General features: G+C 40.2%; 1 protein-coding gene across 5 annotated transcripts in view; it reads left to right on the top strand.

Annotated features, from left to right (window-relative positions):
- CCDC88C (coiled-coil domain containing 88C) overlaps positions 1-27,624 on the top strand; it is a 101,215-nt gene that overhangs the window by 47,285 nt on the left and 26,306 nt on the right. For all 5 annotated transcript variants that reach the window (XM_075503444.1, XM_075503443.1, XM_075503442.1 and 2 more), the window contains exons 5-15: positions 3,393-3,451; positions 5,111-5,194; positions 6,571-6,711; positions 7,489-7,673; positions 8,236-8,317; positions 8,786-8,944; positions 15,113-15,259; positions 16,693-16,837; positions 19,597-19,778; positions 24,517-24,654; positions 25,701-26,771. In XM_075503444.1, coding sequence (XP_075359559.1) covers positions 3,393-3,451; positions 5,111-5,194; positions 6,571-6,711; positions 7,489-7,673; positions 8,236-8,317; positions 8,786-8,944; positions 15,113-15,259; positions 16,693-16,837; positions 19,597-19,778; positions 24,517-24,654; positions 25,701-26,771 — 2,393 coding nt within the window. The remainder of the gene's footprint in view (positions 1-3,392; positions 3,452-5,110; positions 5,195-6,570; positions 6,712-7,488; positions 7,674-8,235; positions 8,318-8,785; positions 8,945-15,112; positions 15,260-16,692; positions 16,838-19,596; positions 19,779-24,516; positions 24,655-25,700; positions 26,772-27,624) is intronic.

Here is a 27,624-nt window from a genome sequence, read left to right as displayed (position 1 = left end):
TGTGTAGTAATCCTAGATGTGCTTCCGATTCACTTAGTAACCTTGGGCACTCCACTTAAGTGTGCGGCATCTCAGCTCTCCTGTGGGTGAGATGGAAGGGGAGAGGGGTAATTAATCCCTTCCTGGCTCGTTCTGAGGTTTAATGGAAAACTATCTCCAAAGCACTTTAGATTGGTAGAGAGGTTTTTTCATACTCATACCCTATTTCTTCTAAATATCTCCTGCAAATTAATGTTATTCTACGAGGCTTTAAAATGTTACTCAAACCTAGCTTGAGTATGAGTGACCTTGGAGTGCCTTAATGCCAACAAACTGTCTCCACCCCATGGGAAACAACTTCTGAATTAAAGCCCAAGGAATGGAACTCTTTAAAACAGTCACACATGATCTTCTGAAACACTTGTGTGGCTGGCAGAGTAGATTTGCTAAGTAGACCTTTCAACCTGAAAAGTGTTTCTAGTGGGTAGTACAATCTCATTTTCATTACATGTGCGTAGCATGTCTGCAAGCATAAAATAATTTATTATTAAAGAAATCTTGGGAAAAATCCTGACAGCTAAGTTTTCTGTGAAAGCTGCCAGTGGGGAGAGCAGACTGCCAAATGTTATCTTTAAAACAGTAGCAAACTAATAATCTCATGATTACCTCGAGTCTTCTAATTTCTCACTCCTTTCTATAAACTCTGGCTTGGCCTTCCCTGCCAAAGGGGCGTGCCATGTCTGCCTCAGCTTCTCTTCCTGATGGGGGGGCCTGAGTGGGGGCAAGGTCTCAGAGTGGTATTTCCAGGTGAGGTCAGTCTGTGGTGGGAGAACAGGGTTGACCTTGCTAAGTTACCCTGCAGTAATAGCTGAAGGTGTTTCACTCACAGGGTCATGCAGCATCACTGATGCCCATCTGTTATCTCATGGAGAGAACAGGAAAGCCTACTACCTTTGGTGCAGAGAGGTAGAGTGTGGTTTGAATGGCTTAAATTGCTCGCATGTCTTTAGGATAGTATAGATGTTCAGTAAGAGCAGTAGAGCAACCCTGATGTTTTCTAAAATGAGTGATTCCAAGCCAGTAGGCTCACCCTGAGGATAGCTGTGATGCCGTGGTGTACGGATTGGAGTTTGTAGTCAACAGATGGGGAGGTGCCCAGAGCACGCAAGGATTAGAGCACTTGTCCGATGTGATCTGGAGCAAGCAGCCTGGTGGCTACTCTTTCAGTCTCATGGAGATGTTCTGCCCTGAGTAAGTTTGGGAGAATGAGACACACGCTCGAGTCGCTTGCTCTCCACGACTTAGAAACTTGTTCTTGTGTCTGACAGGCATGCTTTGCATTTAATCCCCGGTCTGGATCTGCTCTGAAGCTGATGCAGAAATGATACCCAATGCTGAAACTCTAATGAGAACTCAGTTTCATGAAAAAATGTCTTCTGACCAAACTAAGTATCTCCTTGGGCTAGTAGTGCCCTCAAAGGAACTGTTCATGAAATAACTGATCTTTTTTTGCTGTTGCTGAGGGGTTTTTTTGTGACACTGTCTACCTTTAAGGTTGTGTTATTCAGAATCATACAGAACAATCAGACTTTCACAGACTGACATGTTATTTGTGTATTAAATCATAATTTTTCAGAAAAGAGCAAGCCATGTATGCTGCTAGATACAGGGTGAAAAGTAAGAATGATTGTACGTCTTTCAAAAACAATTTTTAAATATTCTGCAGGGAAATAAACAATATTGTATTTACAGGGTGAAATGTGAACCAGCATGTTCTAAATATGTCTGTCTGCAGAAGATAATAACTCCTGCTTGCAAAATCTTAATGATTAATAATGTGGGACTTGGATGTTGAGAATTCTAGTGTTGATTCGTACAGTATACTGATAATTTCTGTAGGGCATTCTTGAAACATTTTAAAGATCAACATTCCTAAAAGTTGTTGAAAAATTGTTTTACAAGTAAGGTACATTTAAAGACTGGTTTAGGGCATTTGTGTGCCCTAAAATCAGGAAATTGGAAACAAAGTTATTTCCTAAGCTGCCTGCACGTGGCTGTGCTGGCTTGCAAGGTTCCTGGGATGGAAGTAACCCCCGCGGTAATTTAGGTCGGTGTGCCTTTGTGCATCTGCGGGGCTGCGGCAGCTTAACTGATGAGTCAGTTTAACTCCAGTTCCCCTGCCTTGGGTCCTGCACATGCCTCTAACTTTCTGCCAGCAGAGCACACAAGGGCATGGTGTTGGTGGAGGAACACAGTTGCGCTCAGAAATTATTATCTGTCTCTCTAGTGATAGGAGCAATTGAACACCCAAGTAGAACAGGGTATAAAATGAAAGCGTTTATCCCACAGTTATACGCTCTGTGTCAGGAAGCTTGCAGATGTATAGGGATGAGAGAAAACTATACATGGCCTGTTTCTCTCTCCTTCTTTTCCTCCAGTGTGGATGAGGACAGGCTTTTCCTGAACCTAACTCCATAATGATGTTTTAATTTCCTCATTGAAGCTCCTTGCCTTCCATCTCCCTTTGTCTATCTTTGATATACATAATTTTCTTTACCACCCAACAATCCCCACATTAATTTTGTGAAACAAGATCTGGAGTTGGCTCAAAGCCATGCCAGTTCCCCTTGCATGGCTTTCTCTCTCCTAACCTTAGGAGGCGGCGGGCAGAGCTGTTGGTCGCAGCAGGACTGCCTGCAGTAACAACCTGCGTGTGTCGTCTCCCCCCCACGGCTCCCCGAGCATATGGTTAGCTGCATGTTCTCCCTTCTACATCACTCATTTTTTTTTAAATCCCTCTTAGCACATGGGGTTTGTGCTTCAAAGTCTGAACAGGCTTTTTGATGCAGAACGGAGGCAGAATTTATTTGCCAAAACATCTCTCGGAGAGAATTTATGTGCACAGAACGGCATTCAGCTTTGGGAAGTTTGGGTGGCAACTATTTTACAGAGAATTTAGGACAAGTTCTTTCTTTGAGAGTAACCCTCTTTTGCTTCTGCCTGGGGTTTCGTTTTGGTGTGGTTTTTTGGAGGGGGGGGAAGAGGGTGGTGGTTTGGGCTTTTTTGCACCCTTGTTAATTACAAAACAAGGGACAAGCATTGGGCATATGTGTTGAACTATTTAAAGAATTTTTTTTTTTTTCCCTGCATTGATCAGAAAAGCCTCAGGAAATGTAGGTGAGGACAGCACATCGAGGAAAAAAAGTATTGCTGGGTTTGGGATTTTAAACTAACCATTAGAATTGTATTGTTACATGGAAAGTATGGTAACATTATAATAGGCACATACATATTGTTCAGGCATTTGTTCAAAGGTCTTATTTCTCTTTTTAGGCGGATAGTTTGGAGAGAGGATCACTTGGAAGTACTTAATTTGTTGTACATATGTACTGATTCCCTTTTTTCCTCTCTAGGTAAAAGTATGGATGAAATTAAGAAGCTGCTGCTGTTGGTTCTGGGATGTGCTGTGCAGGTAAACATTCATTAAAGGCTTAAAAAATAAGATTTTTTTTTTTTAATCTGTTGGGTTTTGGTGTTGGGTTTTTTTTTTTCTGGACTGAGAAAATCCACCCAAAGATCAGTGCTGTATGAACAAATCTCCAGCTCAAGACAGCTTGTGAGCTGAAATTGTGAGAAGACACAATAGGTGAATGAAAGAAATGTAGGGGAAAGGAAGCACATTTTGTGATAGCAGTAGCCTCAATTTGTTGCCAGTGCTTAGTCAGCCATAGGATATGTACTCTTGCAACTAAGTAGTCCACTTTGATAACAACATGGGAAGAGAGAAGCTGTGAACAGTGTTCTTGATATCAAGATTGTTGTTGGTTTATTTTCTTACAGTTTTAAAATATGGAGTGCAACAGTACATAATAATACCAAACAAATAGATAGGCTAACAGTCTAAACATTTGTTTAATGAGTCCTGATTTTATTTGCATAATCTTCTGATTGAATATTATATGTAGAAAATCTGAAATGAATAGATACTTTGTATATTCATGTGGGGATTTTTGTGGTGTTTGTTAAAATAAATAGACAGGCAATGTATGTGGGAAACTCCCCAGAAATGCACAACAGTTACCAGATAAAGAAATCAGTGTTCTGCCCACCAAACCTCTGCGGTGGTAAACAATAGATGCGTTGCGGGCTAGCCTTTGCTTATAATTGACCTTGTTTGTAGGTCTGTCTAGTGTTTTTGTCATGCCTTAGGACACTTACCCTGCTCAGCTATGTCAAGTCAATTATGTCAGGGTAAAGCTGTCTACATATGGCTGCTCTGAGCTATGTCAGTGTTGCATTGCAGCACAAAGAATAAAGGTCTGATTTGGCAAGCTGCTGTGCATCCTCAGTCCCCATTTACGGGTCTGAGGTTCTTCCCAGTGAAAGGAATGGTTGCGACTCAGAACCAGGCCCCAAAAGGACACTGGAAATGAGTTTAAAAAAACTTTAATGCTTAACTTCTCCATAATGTGGAGAAGTTCTTACAAGAAGGCAATAATGTTAGTGTACAATCACAGATATACAGATAGCAGATGTCTGCCTCTTTTAAAGCCTTAAGTAAAAGATTTACTAAAATCTGTTTGTCTGAAATGTCACTCATTTTTATCCAGAATGTTTCCCAACCCCATTTTCTATCTAAAGCACATGTTGATTTAGTCCAACAAGCAACATTCATTGATGTGAATACTATCTAAAGTGATGCATCTCTTTTCATTGCCAAAACCAAACAAAATGCAAACAGCAAAGCAGAGAGGTTAAATGATGCAATGTAAACATAGGTTTTTGTTTGTGCAGCTCCATTAACGAAGCTGTGATGACTTCCTCTGGCTGTTGCCCCACCTCTTGATATTATTGTGTCTTGAACTTGTTTTTAGAGAGCAAAACCAGCCATTTAACTTAGCCTTAATTGTACTGACTGTAAAAAGTTTAAATAATTTAATGCATAATTTGGTTCATGCTCCATATGGAACAATGAAGTGTTATATCTTCTTTTAGTGTGACAAAGTGTAGATCTTGAACATTTTGTTGTTAACAATGTGGGGATTTTTTTTTTTTATTTATTTAAATGAAAAATGGTGCATTAAGTTTTAGGATATGTAGCACTGTTTCAGGGTGTGTTTTCTTTTAACAGTGTGAAAGAAAAGAAGAGTTTATTGAAAGAATAAAACAACTGGATATTGAAACCCAAGCTGCCATTGTGTCACACATTCAGGAGGTGGGACTCTCAGTATAGTCTATTTTGACTTTTTAGCTCTTCCTTCCTTGACTTAACAGGGTTGTTTTTCTATGAAATATTAATGCTTGGAATTTCATAAGGGATTCATGAACTTCACCAAAAAAAGAGATTTAATATGTTACCACAATCAAATTTTAAGATGAAGATGATAGTCGCTGAAAACATTACTTGGCTCAGTGGTCTTTTAAAGAGATGCAGTGGTAAATGCCTTGCTTGCCAGTTATAGGCTACGTAGAAGGAATTTTTGTAAGGATACATGTGTAATATTTCCAAAAGGCATGTGTGGCTTAGGAGCTGCAGTGCCCCTTGCAGCAATGGTGTAGGCACTTAGTCCCCAAATCCTGTGGTAGATGAGACACAGGCTCCCCAGTGGCTTGCTTCAGGCAGTGGCCGCTGAGCTCAGATGGTCTTGAAAAGTGTTCTCTGCAGCTGAAACTGGACATATACTTTCTTTTTAAAGAAAAGTTTGATCCAGTGATGAGTATTCTTGGACTTCTGAGGTTTCTGTAAAAGGAAGGGATACAGGTATTGTGTTAGGAGCCAGCTTGCTTTGGAGACCCAGGAGAGAGCCATGTGGAAATGGCCCCTGCTGGGTGTGCCTTGTCGGGAGCGGGCACTGGCTGTGGTGTAGACACCAGCACGTACAGGTATAGAAATCCCAGTATGCTCAGATTTGAGGAACAAATAGTGAAAGTCTAAGACAGGAACTTTTTTTCTTAACACTTAAAAAAAGAATTCTGCTTTAAAAAAAACCAAAATTGTGATGAACTAAGCACATGCTTATGGCAAAAGCAGGAACAGTCTTTAACTGAGCTTGAGAGACTTACCTGACATTTCTGCTAAAAGATTCAGAGGAAATCAGTTAAGATAGCAGTTGAAAGGTACACTGCTGGCAGCAACCAGAGACATTTCTGCTAAAGGCAGCTCCTCCCAGCTGTATCGGCTGCAAATTGCAAATTCATTGAAAGAAGGGCTGCTTCTCGGTGAGATACCAGCCTAACTGTTCAGTGTGGGATCAGTCCCTTCAAATCCCTTGTGGTGACCACCTCAGTGCTTGTGGTAAGACAGTTGCAGACTTCTAATATGCAAGCACAAGTGCTATTGATCATAATACATATCTGATCACTTTTAAAAATCAGCCTTAATAATTATAAAAAAAAAAATCTAAATACCAGAAATTTCTGGGTAGTGTTACAGTTAAGGTAGTTGTGTGTGTTATTTACAGGCTGGTTCTGGTGAAAATGTGATATGCTTTTTAACTGATCAGTAGAAGAACCTGGGGGGTGCAGCATATACAGCAAACAAATTTACAAATCAACCAGTGGAAAGACAGTTGTTTTTGTTCCTGTTACTAGGTAACTCACAACCACGAGAACGTCTTTGACTTGCAGTGGCTGGAGCTCCCAGATATGGCCCCAGAAGAACTAGAGTCTCTCTCCAGGAATATGGTTTTCCACCTCAAGAGGCTCATTGATGAGAGAGATGAATGCACAGAAGTATGATGACTTATCTCTCCCATATAGAGCTCATCTGAAGTAGCAGATGCAGGCTCCATTCCTTCTCTTGTGTCTTGTTTGTGCACTGGGTTTCTACTTCTTCTGCATCTTTTTACTACACCTTTGAAAATCTGTAGAAAGATTTTTACTTTTCCATTGATTCTCGTGTAAACACTAAGGTGTGGTGAAATGATTGGTAAAGAGGAGTGGAGTGGTCTCTCCGTGAAGTGAAGAGACCAAAAGATTTGGAGTTGTGACTTTGTCTTGAGATTTTTGTCTCTGCGTGTCTGCTCAGTCATTCATCTTTGAGCGATTGCTTGCTTTTCTCTCCATTGGCATCTACCATCATGAGTTCCAGTGTCTTCTCTAGTTTTTTTTCCTGTGTGAAGATGGCCATATCTGTTGCTAACTTATCAGTTCCTTTTCCTTCAGATGTCTAGAGGAGGTTTCTCCCTTTCTTTAACCTGTTAATTTTCTGTCATGCTTTTGACTGTGATTGTGTTAGTTAAAACTGTTAGTTGTTACAGGTTTTTATGAATTCTCCAAGCAAGATAGACTGCTTATTTTGAGCATTGGAAGGGGAATGTTTTAGTGGTTTGAGCAAAGTGGAGGTTCCTTTCCTCCTCTGTGTAACCTTCCCTCCGGGCTATCACTTGAGTTCTGTATAATGGCAGACTAATAATTTTCTACACTTACAAATCATTTTTAGATACTTGAAAAACAATGTATAATTATACTCTTTATCTCTTGACACTACATACTTCTCTGTATTTCCAGGTCATTGTAGATCTCACTCAAGAGAGAGATTATCTGCAGTCTCAGCAACCACCAAGTCCTCTGAAAGTACCAAGTCCAGATTCCTCACCAAACCCAGCCAACACTCTTTCTAATGAAGACAAGCAGCACCTTGCAGTTGAGCTGGCAGACACAAAGGCTAAATTGAGAAGAATCCGGCAGGAGCTGTGAGTCACCAGGGATTTATGCTCCTAGAGAGACTTGTATATTAAGTCTTGCATCCTGAAAATGCAGTTGCCTGTCAGCTTCAGTACACTGACCTCCATGGGAGCTCTCAGAATCACATCTTTCAAATTTTTTATTCATAGCAGTGTTCCATCTTTCTTCTTTCTTAACTGGTCTTTGAACACAGAGTGATGGCTACTTCCATTTTACTTTTTGTGTCTCATCTCTCTCTTCCCATCTTCAAAATGCCAACTGCTAGCTGCCCTTATTAGTGGGAAGTCCAGAGGCCCGTGAAGCTAGCTATGACAGCAGTAGCACCAATGAGATTTAAATAGATGTATTTAGTATAAAAATAGAGTTGCAAACTCAGATCCACAATATGTGTATGGTATAATGATAAAAAACGTCTTGCTTTTATGAAGCTGTCATGACAAAGAGGCTCTATGTTCAGAATACGGTAGGAGATTTCTGTCTTCCTTTCCAGATTCCCAGCAGTGCCCATATAACCAATATTGTTTCAGAAAAAAAAAAAATTCTTACTAAGATTTTTTTAATCCTTTTCAGGGAAGAGAAGTCTGAGCAGCTTGTAGATTCTAAACATGAAGTTGAGCAGCTCACCCTAGAGCTGCAAAAAATAAAACAAGAGGTAAGATGTGCTTGTTTTACTGTGACAGTCTTTCCTATTTAAAAAAGCATCTTTCAGTGTGAGGCTACAAATACTACTACGCCTATTTTTTTAATGACAAAATCAAGTCACTCCAGCAAGCTGTTTGACAATTATGGCTATGGCATAGCAATGCTACGCTTTCCACTTAACTGGGGAGAGCAGTCTCATCTGTTTAGCTTGCAAATAGTCTAGTAATGCCTGAAGCTTATGCAGCATCAGGCATTAGAAATGTCAGAGTCCCAACAGGCTGAAGAACTTCTCTGTCTTGTAGAGAAATTTACTGGCTAGTTAGGAGAATTCTCTTACTCCTGAACCAGGGGAATGCTATTTGCCTATGCTTAAAATAAGTAAGTAAATAAATAAAAATAAAGTTTAAAGAACATGCTTTCAAGTATTAACTAAGAACTAAGTATTAACTTCTCCCTGCTTATTCCTCACTTCTCACAGAATATCCACCTGGCCTCAGATGCTCGCTCTGCCCGAGCATACAGAGATGAGCTCGACTCTCTGAGAGAGAGGGCAAACCGTGTGGAGAGACTTGAGATGGAACTTGTTCGGTGCAAAGAGAAACTTCATGACGTGGATTTTTACAAAGCTCGCATGGAGGCAAGTGAAAATTGGGAGAAAGATTTGCTGAGTAGTCCTTAATGTTTGGCTTTTGTTGTGTTATTCGTTCATGTGTCATTTGTCATTGAGCTGACTGTAGCAAAACATCAGAGCAAGTGGAAATTTCATAACATACATCACAGTTATTGACTTAGCAACATTAAAAGTTCCTTCAGTGGCAAGGAGGACTTGGTGCACACAAAAAATAAATACCCACTAGTTTTAATAAACTCTGCTTAGTTCAGCATTATGTGGCTAAACAGTACAGACCTTTTCTGGACATTTCTTCTAGAGAATCCAGACCTTTAGTCCAGCCTTGAAAATTTACTCTTAGGTAAAATGCCTGTGCTTCTGAGTTGTTCCTTTGACCGGTGGTTTAAATGTCATGTATAAATTAGCTAAATGAATGTCTGGGTGTTTTTCCTCAGGGGTTTGTAGCAGATGCAACTGTTGTTAAAATGGCTGGGCATTTTTAAGCATGACCTCAGATGACAAATTCTAGCCACCCCTTTTTGCAACTGTTGCTTGTAGTAGAAAGGAGAGAAAATTTGGATCTTCCCTAGTGCCCTGGATAGGGTATGTCAATGAGAAACGTATAGCTTTGTTCCAGTAGTAATGCCAGTTACTCAGCTTAGTCACCTGCAGCTATGCCCATCCTGGAATTATTAATTAACTTAGATTGGAAAGGACCTTGGAGATCATCTAGACAAATGCATTGCTCACAGCATGGCTGCCCTTAAATTTAGGTCAGACTGCTCTTATTTTCTGTCCTTTCAGTTCTTTAAACCATTCTCACCTAAACTCTCAGTAATCCACATACGTAACACTTCAGCTGAGGTCAAATAAATATCCAGACTTGCTGAACACATGGAGATTCAGTAATTGACAACCTCACTATAATTAGATAAAATCCCACGTCTGAGGTAGAAGAGTGATGTTGAAACTCGCATTTGCCAGGCCTCTGGCTGAGAACACAGACCTTATTTCTGCTCTATAAACTCTACTTTGTAGGTGATTTTTTTCCATCTCTAACCTAAGGGGCCAGCAAGCTGCTGCTTCTTATGAATAGGTTCACTAAAATGGATGGTTATTAAATGTAGTAATAGTCTACAAAAGCCTGTCTTTCCTCTCAGTAATTCCCAGTTTACATTAGGAAGCACGAAGCTCTGGCTCTCTCTGTTTTCTTCCCTCAAGCTGGCAAATCAGTCGTGCATTATCCTGGCACACTAGCTATCAGCATGGCATCCCGGCATTTCCCTTTTGGCTGTGTACTGGAGTCACTTAGCTTCTACCTGATGCTCAGGTAATTTACCCAGAGCTAGGAGAGGAGTTTTTTAGTCTTGTCTTCATCTGAGATCAAGGGAGTAGCTCTTTTTGTTCTTGAGTTCTCAGCCTCCTTGCTTGTCCTAGAGCCAGCAGTTTCCTGCTCTGCTGTCTGCATGCTAATCTTGCTTAACATATCATTCAGTAAAGAGACGTCCACTTCAGTTTCAAATTTGTTCCAACTTTCCTCACTCCCTCTTCCACCCTGCCAGTTTTTGGTAAAAGTATTGAATGTCAGACATGAGTGTTGGCTCTCCAAGGATACCTCCCTGGCATACAGTAGTGGGACAAATAATATTTCCCATCAACATGGCACTTTTCTAATTCTGGGCTGCAGTGTGGCCTCTAGCAAAAGTTGTCACTGCTGTAGGGGCTGAGCTCTTCTAATATGCAGCAGGATTGTGCAGCTGTCTGCAGGCTGCTCTGTGGTCTAGCATAGCCAGAGAGTTTCACATTCTCACCACTCCCTCTTCCATCATTGATCAAGTCTTGGCACAGCCATGGACTGCCAGTGTTGAGCAGTGGCAGCGTCAGGCAAACTCCACTGGTTTCATGCTGATAGATTCAGAGAATTCCACAGGGCACTATTCTGTCTTTTGTATGGTGAAGGAGTAGCACAAAGGCTGTGCATAGTAGCCAGTATCCAACTTCCCATGGTCCCTCAGTTTTCTGTCTTGTATGCCTCAAGTCCTCTGCCCCTCAAAAAGGAGGTTTAATGGCTGGAGTCAGTTCAGTATCTGCCCAGATTCCTCCCACTCCCTCAAAAACTGTTTGGCTTGCAATTCCAAGTTGTAAGATTTGTGCAGGGACGTAACACGGTAGAGATTTTTACCACTAGACAGTACAGTGCTGATTCATCTCATGGCATTTACTGGTTGCGGCTGGCTTCCTAAGCTCTAAATCTTAAGACCTGAACAAACCTTACAGAGGCACAGCAATGAAAATGTAGGTGCGTAAAGTACAGCATAAGCCACTTTTCTATGGTAATGTGATACCTTAAGGCTCATAGGGTCTTGGCAAGGTTGTTAATAAGCAGTGCCAAATCCGTGTGTGAGAAGAAAAAGTGGGTTTACCTTTGTGCATCAATGCAGAAAGCTATTAAATGAGCACTTAAAAATCTTTTCGTTCTTGTAGTTCGCATACACATTTGGTAGTTGGAGCAAAAAATATAGAATGTGCTCTGTGTATGATACCATGACAAGCTTTAGGAATCGCGAGCAAGCTTAACAAGTAGTTTCTGAAAGCACATAATACAAATCAGCAGTTGCAGCAGGAAGGGATTTAAGGAGCTATTGCAGAAGGCGTGCAAAAGAAGCAAGTCTTTCTCTACATGAACGTAACATGCTTAGGCGTGTGTGTTGTTTTCCTTCTCTGTATGTCTTGACAAAGTTGTTCAGAAATGACATTTTAATTTTACCATCGTTCAAGGGACATGGAGATGAATATGCTCTGGAGACTTTCCTGCTGGGGTGGCTTAATGAGGTCGTAACTATGAATGTGGAAGAGCAGGCTTAATGCAGAGCTTCTTCCAAGGAGGCGCTTCTCTCCAATGTAGAGCTTCCCTCTGGCATTCCTCTCCATTGAACCTTGTGCTGCTCCAGGAGATCAGATTATTTTCCGAGACCAGGGACTTTGCTTTGTCTGTTCTTCCTTCTTCTCACTGCAATCACATTTCCATGCGGGATGACAGGAAGAATTTCTGTGAATGGTAAAAAAAGCAAAAGCATCTCTTGTATGTTTTCATATAGCTGTCCAAGGCAATGTTTGATTGTCACAGGATGTTAACGGTGTCATGGCTCAGTAGGGGCAGCTTCTGAACTGCCAGAAGGGAGGGGTTTGAACTCTGTTTAATAACTAGGTCTGGATGTGTGTGCAAATTCTCTAGTTTCAGGTTTAAACAATCTGATTGCTACTTCAGTTTCTGAAAATGTTTTCCAGTAGCAACACACCCTGATTGTGCAACCACTTACTCCCAGAGTTAATTGTAACCATATGAGTACACAATCCACATTCTTAAAGCTATTTCAAGGCACAGTGATACAGGATCAAACCACAATATGTAATTTATTTTAGAAATTACAAAAGCAGAATTATATATGTTGGATATTAAACCATCACAATTTAAGTGATATAAAACAAAGGGGTTTTTTAATCCCTTGCCTAGTAAATTCAGTGTATTTAAAAAAAAAAAAATCCCCAGCCAACTATTTTTGCTGTCGATTTAAAAATAAACTCATAGTTACAAAATAATATTGGTGGGTTTGTTAATTAAAGAAAAAATAAACCTTAATTCCAGTGGAAGTACCACCACCCCATGACCACCACCTGCTGATTGTCTAACATGTGTGATTTGTAGCCAGACTCATTTTTAGGTCAACTATGTCATCCCAGAGACTTCTGGGAGATCTTCGTGCTGACATGTTTTAGTTAGGACAGTTTTACCTTCCAGGCCTTGAGATGTAACTCTACAAAGCTCCCATGGAGTAATTATTTAAATTATATGAACTTTTCAATATTAAGACAACCTCAGATCGTGGATACACCAGTGAGCAATGTTGACCTTGCCTTAGCAGGCATTTCCACCAGGTTATTAATTTAAGATTTCATCAGAACTGCTTTGAACTGACATGTCCACCTCTGCTGGGTGCTCAGGGGAAAGTGCTTCAGTCTTCCATATATTGTAGGTCCCAATGATGTGTGGTTTGTACCAGAGCCGGGATAAGTGTATGTACTTGGCACGTAGCTTGACTCTTCATGAGACACTAAAATAACTAGTTCCTGCTTGGTAGGCAGTTTTGGGGATAGTTCTGAGGCCTTGTGTTTGAGGTCAGACACCACCTTACTTCTTACGGCTGTGGTCCAAGATTGAGTGTGATGATCTGGCAAAGTAAACTCTTGTCATGTTGCTGTTTCATTACAGGTATTCTGGCAACTTACATGACACCCAGCACATTTTGTGTTGTGTACTTCCTCTGGTCTGTCATCTGTTTAGTGTCAGCGTTTTTAGTTTGCCCACCCTGAAGTGACCTTGTTAGATCAGACTTGGCCCAAAATGCTGGTTCTGTAAAGTTAGTGTTTCAGTATTATTATTATTATTTTAGTTACTTGCATACTCAGACATTGTAATTGTGGCAGTTGAACCACTTCACAAGCACTAACATACTTGTCCTTCTAATGCTGCTGTAGTAGGGAAATTTTTCCTCACATATTTTGCAAGTTGGTAGCTGATCCACTAAGAGATCAAGGGCAATATGGTACTGCATAAGGTAGACTTTCCATATTATGCCATCTACAGTCAAGTCGCAGCAGACAACTAAGATTACTTGCTATATAAGGCTATTAAATCATGGCTCCCCGTAGTATCAGAAGGCAAGGGGAGTGGCTGTCATCAGACACTGTAACTTGTGCTTTACATTTATCTTCTTTTTTCCTTTTTTTTTTTCTTTTTTAAAAAACTGAGCCACATAAGGCTTCTTAAGGCTGATTCTACCCCCAAAAATGAGAAAGTAGTTGCTGATTAAGCAATGAAAGTGATTTGCTGATGCCTGGTGATCTTTCAGGAATCTACTTGGTTTGGATGTTTGTGGTCTGAGAGAGCAGACATGAACACTGATGTCAGCAGAGACTTCACATTTTGAAGACAGTTGTCCAGGAATAAACTTGTCAAGCCATAAGCCTTTCATCCTGCCTGTGTGCACATTTTCTGTTTTTGCATATTTCATTGGAGCAGGGGAAGGGATGGGGGGAGGAGGGACAAAAGCAAAGAAAGGCAAAAGAAAATTTCTTTAGAGAATCAAATAATCTGCTGCTTTCCCCACTGTAATTCTTCTGGGCAAAAATCTGTCCTGTATCCATTTAATCTTTTAAATGCTGATACCTTCCTGCCATAGAAAATTTTGTCTCTGACTCAAGACTTATCTGAGGATCAACAAGAGTAAAAGCTGGCAGTGAGATATTATAACTTGAAATAAGACATAATTTAATAAATGTGTTTAAAACATGACCAAGAATACATGGCCAGATTTTATGTTTTGGACATGTCATGTTTCTGGATATAAGATACTTGAATGCACAGAGCTTCATTTGTTGTTTTGCAAGGAACGTTCAGAGTGCAGTATAATTAACTTGTTTCTAATGCTGTGGCTACAGCAGAATAATGAGTTGAACTTTACTCAGTAAAAACAGATCCAAAAGCTGTAATGGATAAGGAACATGGCTTGTGCAGTTAATGGTTATATGTTTATTGGGGATGGAGCAGGGTATGCGTTAAGTGATAAGTATAGAACAACTTATCTTGTTTAAGTGAATTAAAATTCTCTTAATGAGAGAGAGAGAAACTTTAAACATTTACATGTAAGTGTACTGAAACAGGGATATGGACATAGTATATATTGATGGATAGTGCTCCCCAACATGCTTTGAATACACTATAACATCCCTTGAAAGTAAATAAATATAATCTATTTTGAAACTGGGAAAACTGGGGACTACAGTGAGTTGGCTAAGGAAACAGTATTATAACAGTGGAATTGGAATTCAACAGTTCCTCTTCTGTGTCTTGAGTCTCTGGTGCACCTCTTGATCTAGCCTCATAAAGCAAAAGGACCATTAAACTTCTAAAATTCAGGAAAAAACAATAAGAAATATTAGATTTACTTGCGTTAGTGACACAGATAATTACACATAGTATAATCTCCCGTTAAGATATCAGGTAAAAAATTTTATGAAACAGAGAAACGTGTCAAATTTTTTTTCTTGTTTTGCAATGTCAGTTTATGAAAGTCACCTGGTCTTTGAAAAGTCAGTTTACATAAAGAGATTAACATAGTTATTTTTTCTCCCTAGGAGTTAAGAGAGGACAACATCATATTAATTGAAACAAAGGCCATGCTAGAAGAACAGCTAACAATGGCAAGAGCTCGTGGTGATAAACTGCATGAATTAGAGAAGGAAAATTTGCAGTTGAAATCCAAACTTCATGATGTAGAGCTGGTATGCCCTCTTTTTTTCATTATGCTAATTTTTTGAACTTCTGTTTTTATGCGAGGTCACAGATTCATGTCACAGAAACCACTGGAAACAAGCAAATAAATCAACAGTGCTTTTAAAGAGGTCTTTAGTTTGAACTTCATGTAGATGAATTCTTGAAATATTATAACGTTAACAGTGTAAATATTGCCAATGCTACTTTGTGTGAGACTGATTAATTTAATTTTATGCAAGAAGGTATATCACAATTTTAAAATACAGATTGCTTTCATACATATTGATAACAGAGGTGTTAAAATCTGGCCGTTAAGTAGAAATCTCTTAGATATAGGTAATAACATCTACTGTAGTAAATGATCTTTCTTGTTGGAAACAAAACCCCCAGCCATTACAGTGACTTTAAGAATCCATTACCACTGTAAAAGACACAAAATTACACAATTTATTTCTGTGTAAATCAGAGACATGGCTTATTGCTTCATAGACAAGGAAACATAAGAAGGGGCAGATTATTACCTACAAACAAAAAGCAACATTGGATTTTATAATCCCACTAGAAATAATAAATACTCTTTTCATTTCTTGTATTTTACTTAACAGTCCTCCTCTCTTATTCCTCTGCGTTTTGAAATCTTGCGGGTTTAACTGTATAGGGTTTCCAACAGGGTCTGTTGGAAACAAAGATGTTGAGGGTGCTGTGTGGAGTTATGTTTAATGACTTATTCAGGGCATTATAAGGGTCATGTCATGCTCCAGCTTTTCCAAAGTGGCTGGTGATTTTGAATGATGCTTTTCTGTGTGACTTGATGAATTTTTGGGTAGTGCTTTGTGAAAATTTGGACCCTCTGAGGCACCACTTCAGCTCCCACAAATGCAAATGGCCAAAAGAATCACAAGAAGCAATGGTAGATTCATTCTCCAGATCTATTTTCTGGATATTTTAAAACCCAGATTATGATGTTACTTGTCAATCCATATCACTGTATCCAAATTTGACGTGATGAGTTGAAGAAGCTCAGTAGAATTCAAGGTTATATCTGCAGAGTCTCCAGTGTGTCAGTGCATGATGCTACATGTTTTTGAAGAGTTTAACTCTGGAGACAGCTTGAATCCAGCCTGCCTTACTAGCCCTGGCTTGTACTGGCCCTGTCATCACCCAGTATGTTCTCACTCCAGTCACCCTCACTCCAAGTGTATCATGGACCTGAGCTAATTCTAAACAGGGCCAGTTGGGTGTCTCTGCGCTGCATTCTGTGGCACGTGTGGTAGCCCACAGCAAACATTTAGTGCTCTACATGTATTTCAATATAAAAGCACACAGTGTTTAAGGAGATTCTTCTGCCCTTGATGTGTGTTGTGCTTGTAGCAGTTCAGCTGACAGAACAATCTTACAGATAAGCTGAATATGCATTTTCATTCATGTGTGTCTTGCACAGGACCGGGACACGGACAAGAAGAGAATTGAAGAGCTGTTGGAGGAGAACATGGTCTTGGAGATTGCACAGAAACAGAGCATGAATGAGTCTGCACACCTAGGCTGGGAACTAGAACAACTGTCTAAAAGCACAGATCTTGCAGATAGTGAGTACCAGCTGGGGTAGCTGCTGTTGTGTTTGTGGTTTCTTTCAGAGTAGGCAGGTTGGTTGACTGAGACAGGAACAGAAGTTGAGTCCAAGCTTGGAGAACTTCCTTCAGCCACTTGACTTTGAACTTAGTTTTTCAGAACTTGTAAAATGTATTCCTTCTAGTTTCTTTCACTTTCTTTTGAAAGCATTAAAATGTTTTCCTTTTATTTTGTTTGTCATGAAGAGAGTGACTTTTAAGCAAAACGATAAAGGCTAAAAAAGAAAAAAAGAAAGCTTTGTAAATGACACAGCAGAAATGTCACACTGAACACTGGATATTTCTAACTGAATGGCTGGGAGGAGTCTGTGATCTTTAGTATTCTTTAGTACAATTAGTACAGACAATTAGCTGGTCTTTAAGTCCCAGGAAGTAGTGTATGCTGAAGTCATTTATTTTTACTAGATACTGAAAAATGTGTACAGTTGAAATAACTGGCTGATCTTTTTTTTTTTTTAATGGTTGATTTGATTTCCATAACTATCACAAACATAACTAATGCTTCCTTCACTAGTCAGGTTTTGGCATTGGTTTCTGTGTCTAACATTCATTCTGTCTGTAATACCAGCCTAAACAATGCTAAATGGAACTTGGGAAATATAAGCTATTTTGTGCAGTTCAATGTGCAGCTTTTATTGATTACTCACCTGATTCTGCCAAGACTTGCATGTTTGGCTTTGTGTACCAGGAACAGTTTAACTTAAAGGAATAAATTCAAGTAAGCAGATGTTCAGTTTTCAGTAAAGCTGTCTAGAAGAATAGCTTTGTTTTGTAAAATAACTGAATGTGTGCCTGACACCAATTAGCAAACCTACTTGCTGTTTAGGATCCGAGTTCTCTTTACTAAGATTAATGGCTAATTAATTGTTACTTTTAATTAGTAATCTTGCAAAGCAGGTTTACCTTAGCCTGAGAAGTGAATGGCATTCTATTCCTCCTTATGTGTAATCAAGGATATTGCTTATTATATTAGTCAGTGAGGAAAAAACACAGTTCTCTCAAAAGTTACAAATTTTGATGAAGAGTATTTCAGAAAAACGTAAAACTATCTAATTTTCTGGCTTGTTTCAAATAGCAAGTTTTGCCCCCTTCCTGATTTAGTTTCACTAGTGATGTAATAGAAGGAAGGATGCTAGTTTTATTTTGTTATCTCTTATTTATTCATTTCTGTCAAGCATAACTTTCAAAATTTGCTCAACAAAATGGTTTAAAACCAATGAAAAAAGATGTGATTCCTTCACTGCACTGATACTTAGCATTTCAGCACTGGAGCTCCAGAACCTCTGATTAACCAAAGAAAAAGAGAGTAAGAGGAACGTGAGAACATCAGTAATCTTTTGTATTTGGTAGGAAAAAAAAATATTGAAGGAAGCCTGATTTTAAAACAGATAAGAACATTAAACTTTGAAACTTTAAATTATTTCTCAGAAGCGCTGTCCTACTTTTACAATAATTCTCTTAAAGAAGTTCCATTTCAATGCCTGTTGCTGTTTTGAATGCAACTTTTTTGTACAAATAGAGTCAGTCTGCAAAGTTCTTCTGGAAAACCTCCTGTTCCTGGATTTCAAGTTGGGTCTGCAAGGGAGCAGATAGCAGAAGATTTTACCTGCTAGTTTGGAATATTGTATTCAAAATCATTTAAAAAATAAGCATGGGAAAAAGTAATTTAGATGGGCTTTGCTTCAGGACAGAACTCAACTGGAGTATTTAGTTAATGTTTACTGTTTGAGTCTTCATTTGACCAAAACTCTCCAAGTGATGCTTCATAAAAGAGACAAGTGAGATTTTACCATTCTCAGAAACTTACCAGTTCTAAAGTACTCAGTGTGCTGTATGTAATAGTGCTGATTATTTAGCAGGAGTGAATAATTTTCTGAGACTTAAAGACAATGTTAAAGTCAATTTCATATGAAATGTGGTTTTGAGATGAAGGGTGTAGCAATTATTCCACGTGAAACAGAGGGTTGCTCTTACAATTATTCAGGTGCTGAGCAGAGAAATGAACAGAACAATGAGGCTTCGGTGCTGGGAGTTAAGGCTGAGAGGTAGTGAGACTTTTGATCTACAAACATTTAGAGTAAAATAACATCTCTGTTGTAAAACTTGCAAAAATTTTGTTAGTTCTGAGATTTCAACTTCAGACACTATGATCAACATTCTCATGGATGTCCTGTGCCTGGGTACCTGGTAGTAAAATATCCTCCCTGGTTCAGCATATTCTTGATGAAGTAGGTGTGAAGATAAGCACTGGAACTCACTTCTATAAGAATTTTTTCCATGACTAAATATGCTCAAATACCTAATTTTTCACTAGCTTTTGGAAGTGCACCATCTTGCTGTTTTAGCAAACACTTCACAATGGTTTACTTTCTGCCTCAGTTTATTTCCTCTGATAGAAGTATGAGAGGGTATCAAAGTATATTTTGCTACTAACATTAAACATACTACTAACATGGCTAAAGCAACTTTAAGAAGAGTTAGGAAAGTAAGTAACTTTTAAGATGATTATCTGTTCAGATACTTCCCTATTTATTAAAGGTCTTAATTGTTATCTGTGAAAACGGATTCTGTTTTTAAAAAAGTGTTTACTTAGCAGTCAAGCTGAAATGATAGGGATCTGACTGCAATTGTCTTCATACAAGTGAATCTTAAGGACCTAGGAACGGGAATGTTTGTCAATTGGTTAGGGCCACCTTCTGATTCTCATGTTTCAACAGCCAGAAAGTCCTTTGTGTTTGAGTTGAATGAATGTGCTTCGAGTCGCATACTGAAGCTAGAGAAGGATAATCAGAGCTTGCAGAACACAATCCAAGAGCTGAGAGATGCCTCCTTGACCTCCAGAGAGAGCAGCCTAAAGTTTGTGGAACTGGAAAAGGAAAATCAACAGCTTAGCAAAAAGGTAATTTGCTCACAGGAACAAACAGCTCTTCGGTTTTTAAACACAGTGCACACAGGGCTGTATGGCACTCCTGAACAGTAAGGGATTGCAGGGAATTCACCCATGTTCCCCAGAAGACTGGGCACTTTTGGGCCCATCTATTTAATTGCGTTCTGACATTGGTGTATTCTGTTGCCTTCTACTTCACTATCTACTTAGGTGCATCAGTGTAAGCAAAAGTGACTGTTCCTGTTTCATAAAAGCTGTCTTTCAGTGCTCATTTGCCCCTGTCAGATTGTACTGTTGATTGTGTCCCTTTTTGTCATCTATGGTAGTCACTACTAGGCAAGGAAGCCATGGCCACATTGAACTATTTTGTTTGTTTGAAAGTTTTAATATTGCTTCCATGTAAGTCAAATAAATCACACAGCTGAATTCAGGTTAGTATATTTTTAAATGTCTTTTTTGCTGTCTGTAGTCCTGGATCAGCTCTTTCTCTTTGTCTTGTCCTTTGGCTATTAGAAGTTCTCTAGTGTCTCCCTCTCTGCAAAGATCTGGGTTCTTTTAATCTTTGTAACAAACATGCAGGCCGTAACTTTTTAAATTTATTTTTATATATAAGTGTGTAACGCTCTATTATTAACTGTGATTACATTTAGCTCAAATGCCAGCTCAGTGCTTGTCCTTGTGAAACACAGTGCTCAGTTCACCTCCAGCCACTAGCTTTATTTTTGACTGGCTGGTAACTTGCATCTTGAACTCTGATTAATTGAGCCAAGTGCCAGTGGGGAAAGAGGCTGCTTGCTAGTGTGAGTATAAAGAATTTCCATGTCAGTTTTTTTCCACATTCATACCTTTGCTAAATTACCCAGAATATAAGGCTCACTTCTCCTTTTCCCATTACTGCTGTAACCTCTGTGTGTGAGACATTGATACAAAGATTTCTGGCCTCTCTGGCCTGCTTATGGGCTAACTGAATGCTTTAAAGGACAAGGGGAGAAAGAATGTGGATATGAAATGCTGGTCATGGATTACCAGATTGTAACTAGCAGAGTGCCAGTTTCTCTGCCAAGGAGAACAGGTATGCATCACTGGATCACTCCCATCTTCTGGAGACATTCTTTCGCCAAGTTGAGAGACCAGTTCTGCTTCTTGGCTTTCTTCTGTGAATGAGGAAAACTGCAAAAATTCAGTTCACTGTACTCTTCCTCCCACACTCCCATTTATGACTTGTTGTGTATGAGTAATTTACTCCAGCTCTAATTTACATGCTTAAAATTTGAGATCAAGGCATTTAAAGCACTCAGCAGATACTTGTGGTATATCTGCACTTTAAGTCACTTGAACAACTGTGGTCAACCTTTGGCTTTGCCCCAGGCGCATTCCTGTGGGCACCTCTTGTTATGGCACTGTATTGGTGCCAACAGTTGTGATTCCAGAATTAGTCTGATGTTTTTGATGACGGTGAGTGCGTTGGCATGGTGGGGTCACCTACAGGTCTGGTAGTTAAATAAGACAAAAGCCGGTAGTGGGGAATGCCTGTGTGGTGAAAGGGGTGCCCTGTATGCATCAGACCAATGAGGAAAAAATGGCAGTTAAAAATACTACTGTTAAGAGCAGTTGAAATGCATGAACTCTTCACCAGAGAAACACCGAATATGATGGGAGCTGTTGACTGAATACCACAGGCCAGTCAAGTTGTTGATGGACTTTACCTCCCATTCAGAGAGATTTGGGGAAAAAAGGTAGCGGACAGTATTCTGTAGTCTGTGTGAGACATGCAGTTGTCTCTCAGCGTACAGAGACCTGATACATGATGTGTAAAATAGTCTTGATTTCATAGAATCATAGAATATTTGGGGTTGGAAGGGACCTTTAAAGGTCATCTCTAGTCCAACCCTCCTGCAGTGAGCAGGGACACCTTTAACTACATCAGGTTGCTCAGGGCCCCATCCAACCTGACGTTGAATGTTTCCAGGGATGGGGCATCTGCCACCTGTCTGGGCAACCTGTTCCAGTGCTTCACCACCCTCTTTGTAAAAAATGTCTTTCTTAAATCCAGTCTAAATCTGCCCTCCCTTAGTTTAAAACCATTGCTCCTTGTCCTGTCACAACAGGCCTTGCTAAAAAGTCTGTCCCTGTCTTTCCTATAGGCCCCCTTTAAGTACTGGAAGGCTGCTATAAGGTCTCCCTGCAGCCTTCTCTTCTCTAGGCTGAACAACCCCAACTCTCTCAGTCTGTCCTTGTAGGAGAGGTGCTCCAGCCGTTGGATCATTTTTGTGGCCCTCCTCTGGACCCGCTCCAAGAGCTCCATGTCCTTCTTGTGTTGAGGGCTCCAGAGCTGGACGCAGAACTCCAGGTGAGGTCTCACCAGAGCAGAACAGAGGGGCAGAATCACCTCCCTCAGTGTGCTGGCCATGCTTCTTTTGGTGCAGCCCAGGATACCGTTGGCCTTCTGGGCTGTGAGGGCACATTGTTGGCTCATGCCCAGCTTTTCATCCACCAGTACCCCCAAGTCCTTCTTGGTAGGGCTGCTCTCAACCCCTTCATCCCCCAGCCTGTATTGATACTGGATGTTGCCCTGACCCGGGTGCCTGCACTTGGCCTTGAACCTCATGAGGTTCACATGGGCCCACTTCTCCAGCTTGTCCAGGTCCCTCTGGATGGCATCCTGTCCCTCAGGCGTGTCAACTGCACCACTCAGCTTGGCGTTGTCTGCAGACTTGCTGAGGGTGCACTCGATCCCACTGTCTATGTCATTATGAAGACATTAAACAGTACTTGTCCCAGTACAGACCCCTGAGGGAGACCAGTCGTCACAGATCTCCATCTGGACATTGAGCTGTTGATCACTACCCTCTGGATGCAACTGTCCAACAAATTCCTCATCCACTGAACGGTTCAGCCATCAAATTCATATCTCTCCAATTTAGAGAGAAGGATGTTGTGGGGGACCGTGTCAAAGGTCTTACAGAAGTCCAGATAGGTGACATCCATAGCTCTTCCCTTGTCCACTGATGTAGTCACTCCATCACAGAAGGCCACTAGGTTTGAGATGCTTGAATTTTTTTTTTTTTAATCTTCTCTTCCTCTAACGTGCTTTTGTATTTCTCTTACATGTGTATCCCCTAAACTAGAGGGTATGCATGTCCACAAGGGGGTGTGCTAGGGGAAAGGGGAATAGTAGGGGAAATCTCTCTGATTCATTGCAGAATGGCCTCTACAGTAGGCAGAGGAGAGGGTAACAGTTCTTAAGGACTGTTAATGACAAGCATGTATAAAGACACAGAACAAGAGATAAAGAAGTGTTTTTCTCAAATGTATGTCTATGTTTTTTTTGTAACTTTCCTGAGATACCCATAGTAAAATCTTGCCTCCGTAAAGTCATTTAACTGGATTCAGATTTCATCCACTGTCTGAGACTTTCAAAAATTGTCTGAGTATGCTTGGCTGTCTACTGATCTAGTGCTTGGAAGGATCATGTAGCCGGAACAGGATTATTCAGGTAGTACAAGAGGAGATGATACGAAGGAAAAGTCATGTACATGCTATTTTCCTTTCTTGCAAGGCTTTCAGAAGAGCTAATAACAGAAGACCCTCCTTTCAAGCACAGTCCCAAATACCTGTTTTTTTTTCTCTGCATTCCTAACTTCTTGGAGTGAAACAAGCTGTAAACAGTATTTTCTTACTTGCCTTCGGTTTTGTGGGAGGTGCTAATGAAGACCAGCTATTGCTGAGTTACTGAGTTTATGTTCCAGCTTTCCCTGAACAGCTCCTTTGAGACCAATGAACCTTAATGTGGTTACATTTGTAACTGTTAAGCCCTTCTTATCTCCAATCTGGGCAGCCCCTGCTTGTTTAAACACTTCCTGTAATGAGGCATATGTTGACATAGGCAGAGCCCAGCCTCCAGCCATTTCCCACTTGTAAGAATTATTGTTAATACCTTTTTCATTGACATTTTCATTGTTGGCAAAGTTCATAATACCAATCAAAAAAATGAGCTGATACTTGTGCAGAGCTGTAGGTGCTCACAGTACTTTACAAGCATAAAAAGGAATACTTCCTGAATTGGGGAGCCTAGCTCTCTGAACCCCCTGCTTCTAAATACTGAAGAGTTACTGCTTTTCAGTGCTTAGTGCATTACGAGTACAACTTTAAAAAGGAGGGAATAAGAAGATATGATTCATTGTAGGACTGGGACCTTACTCACAGATCTTTCAAATCCAGTATTGTCACCTGCTGGGGAAAACAGAGGGCCAACAGATTACAGGGAGAGGGAAGGTAAACGTGGAAACTCCAGTGCTTTTACTCTGTTCCTGGGTTTGTTTTGGTTTTTTTTTTTTAAATTCTGTTGCTCACTGAATTGTATTAATAACTTTCTCCACATTCACTGGTAGATTAAGGCCATCAGTGATGGAGAGGCTTGGAGGAGGGAAGTCCCTCAGAAAGGTGAGTGCCAGAAACTTAATCACTGACGACAGGAGCACAACAGGGCATTCAGGCAGGTGAAGCATTTCCTACTGCTGTACCTTACATGCTCTGATCTTAATAGGCATGAAGGAGATTCTTGGCACTGTGAGAAAAACAAACCAGTCCATTTCCTCCTCTGAGACTAGCAAGCTGCAGAAGGGAAGGATTACATCTTTCAGCCATAGTCCCCATCTCGTTCCTCTCTGGTCTTCATAATAACTTAAAGTGCAAACAGTCAGTGTGTCAGGCTGTGGCTGATGTGTTTTGGTGTGTTCTCTCCACACAGATTGAGAAATTGCAAAATCAAATTGAAAAAGAGAAGCAAAGTAATCAAGATCTGGAGACCTTGAGCGAGGAACTGATAAAAGATAAGGAACAGCTACAGGTCGTCATGGAGACTCTAAAAGCTGACAAAGACAGACAGGTGCAAACTTCACAAATATAAAAATATATGCTCAGTAATGGTAATTTACCGATGCCATTTAGAGCATCTGGTTCTCTCAGGAGACAGGGCAATTTGAGAGCTATGAAGTGCAGGTTGAACTTCTTCAAATGTAGGTAAAAAGTTTCTTCGAGTAAAAGAGCCCAGCACGTTTTGGTAGCTACTGCTCCTGTAACTATAGGGGGATCTGCATGCTATTGTAAGGACAGACCATCCCTCTTTGGGGAGAAAAGCCCTGGATCTTACTAAATGGGATTCTCAACCGGAATCTTGGAGGATTCTCACCCACTCCTACCTGGGAAACTGCACTTTACCACCAAAGTCCTACATTTCAGTTAGAACACATACAGACTGTTTGTGGTAAGCATTAATGAATGCTTCACAGGTAGGGCAGGAAGTAAAAACAGAAGTATCCTCACTCGTCAGAAAAGGGCAGATTCTGATTTTTTTAGGTATAAGTCCTTTTTGATGTCTGTGGATGTTGTCTAGATAAGAATCAAATGCAGATTGCAGTCTAAATCACAATTGTTTCAGCTGAAATTTGGCCAGTGGGGTAAGTGTACTGTTTTTACAGAAAGTGTGTCCTCAATGAGATCTATAACTGCTATAAATTTTCAAATGTTTTGCAGTTTCTGATGCTTTATCAGAGAGAATTTGTATCTTTGGATCCCAAAGATGAGAATGTAAACCTAAACAGAAAGATACCCTTTATTATGAATGATTCTTAGCAGAGCGTCCTCTCCATAGTGTTTTCTGAAGGTCACTTGTCCACTTTCTCCCTCTGCCTTGACCTCCTTAGCTGGTAGGAGGAATATAGCACCATTTTTAATTTGTTAGAATCCCATGTTACCAGAGGTAACAATTTTTTTTCCATATATTTTTGTTGGTTTTAGTCGGGGAAAACGGTTGTGGAATTTGTCTTGGATTACATGGGCATGGTTTTGTCCTGTCTGCTTCAGGTCTAATTTATACTGCACATCGTAAGGTAGATGAATAACATTTGCATGAATTTTTTATTGTTTATGTAGATAAAGGACCTTAAACAAGAAAATGATCACCTTAATCAAGTGGTCTTATCCCTGAGACAAAGATCTCAAGTGAGCAGCGAGGCAAGAGTAAAAGATATTGAAAAAGAGAACAAGATCCTTCATGAAACAGTTACAGAGACTAGTAGTAAACTGAGCAAGCTGGAATTTGAGAAGAAACAATTGCAAAAGGATTTTGACCAGGTTAAAGAAAAAGTGGAAAGAGTGGAAGAGATGGAAAAAGAGCTTCATCGGCTGGAGAGAGAGAATGAACAGCTCACAAAGAAGGCAGCAGCGATGAAAATAGTGACAGAAAAGGTTGAAGTTCTCGAGCAGGAGAATGGGGATCTGGAAGTGGAAAATAGGAAGCTAAGAAAATCCCTGGACACGTTGCAGAATATTTCCATCCGGCTAGGGGACCTGGAAAGGGACAACAAGCAATTGGATGAAGAAAATCTGGAGCTTAGGAGAGTGGTGGAGACCATGAGATTTACCAGCACAAAAATGGCACAAATAGAAGCAGAAAATAAAGATTTAGAGAGGGAGAAAGAGGACTTAAGGAAGAATGTGGAAATGTTAAAAGCCATGAGCAAGAAATCTGAGAGACTGGAGTTAAGCTATCAGAGTGTCAACTCTGAAAACCAGAGACTTCGGCAAATCTTGGAGAACAGCAGCAAAAAGATCCAGGAGCTAGAAAAAGAAGTACAGGGGATGGAGAGTGAAAATCAGGTCCTCCAGAGAAACCTTGAGGAGCTAAAGATTTCTGTCAAACGGCTAGAGAAGTTAGAAAAGGAGAACAAAGCCCTAGAACAAGAAACGTCGCAGCTTGAGAAGGACAAAAAAATGCTAGAGAAAGAAACAAAAAGGCTTTGGCAGCAAGTGGAGCTGAAAGATGCTATTTTGGATGATAGTACAGTAAAGCTGGCAGTTGCTGAGAAAGAAAACAAGACATTAGAAAAGGAAATTGCTCGATTCAGAGATTCATCTAATAAGCTGAAAGAATTTGAAAAGGACAATAAAGATCTCATAAAGCAAGCTACAATTGATAAAAGAACACTAGCTACATTGAGAGAGGTAAGCAAAAGAATACTCCTCGTTTCAGTACGATGCTATTTTTTGTTTTGGCTCTGTGAAGTACCAAAGGGAGACCACTGCCCCATGACTATTTAATACATGAGCTAGGAGATCTTCACAGCCTTAACAGCCATCACTGGATAGTGTTGCCTTGGAAAGTGGAACCTGCCAAAAATTGCAATGTGCCACTTTGTGTCCATAAACACAATATCTCCAAATGACATCTTTTTTTCATGCAGAATAGGGTTTTAACACAGCTCCCATGTGATAGCTGTAAACCAAAGGCTTTGATACTTTCTCTTAACCCTGTGACCACAAAGTTGTTTGCTAACATGAGAGCTCCAGCAGGGGAGATTGACTCTTAAGCCTAGAAATTAGAGCACTCGTTGAGGACACATTAACATTTGAGTTCTAAAACAGACTTAGCCAAGACAAGAACCATCCCAGATGACCAACCTAACCCTTTCAAAAACAGCTGTACCAAGTTTTTGCTTTACAACTACCTACAGTGTTTTCCCCCAAAAGCTTCCATGTAGAGTAAGAGCATGCTAAGCAGCTCTGTCGTGAAGCAGCAATGATCTCTTCCAGCACCCCTCTCCACTGCAGAATGCAGTAATTGCACTTTTCCTAGTAGTCATCTTTTAAAAATACACAATTAACATTAGGATATTGGCAAACCAATGATGTGTGTGCCAGAACCTGATACTCTTACAAGTGGCCTATGAGCAGATTCAGGCTATTGCAACTTGCTCTCATTGCCTGCCCCAGCTGCTGTTGTCCTGCCGGAAACAGGATTTCCCTTGAAAGAGCATTCAAAGGAAAACAGTCAATGCTGCAGTAGCTCAGTGAAATA

The sequence above is a fragment of the Mycteria americana genome, chromosome 5 (assembly GCF_035582795.1).
Source record: "Mycteria americana isolate JAX WOST 10 ecotype Jacksonville Zoo and Gardens chromosome 5, USCA_MyAme_1.0, whole genome shotgun sequence".
Taxonomy (NCBI): domain Eukaryota; kingdom Metazoa; phylum Chordata; class Aves; order Ciconiiformes; family Ciconiidae; genus Mycteria; species Mycteria americana.
The sequence above is the reverse complement of the archived record's forward strand: the minus strand, read 5'-3'. Positions and strand labels throughout refer to the sequence as shown.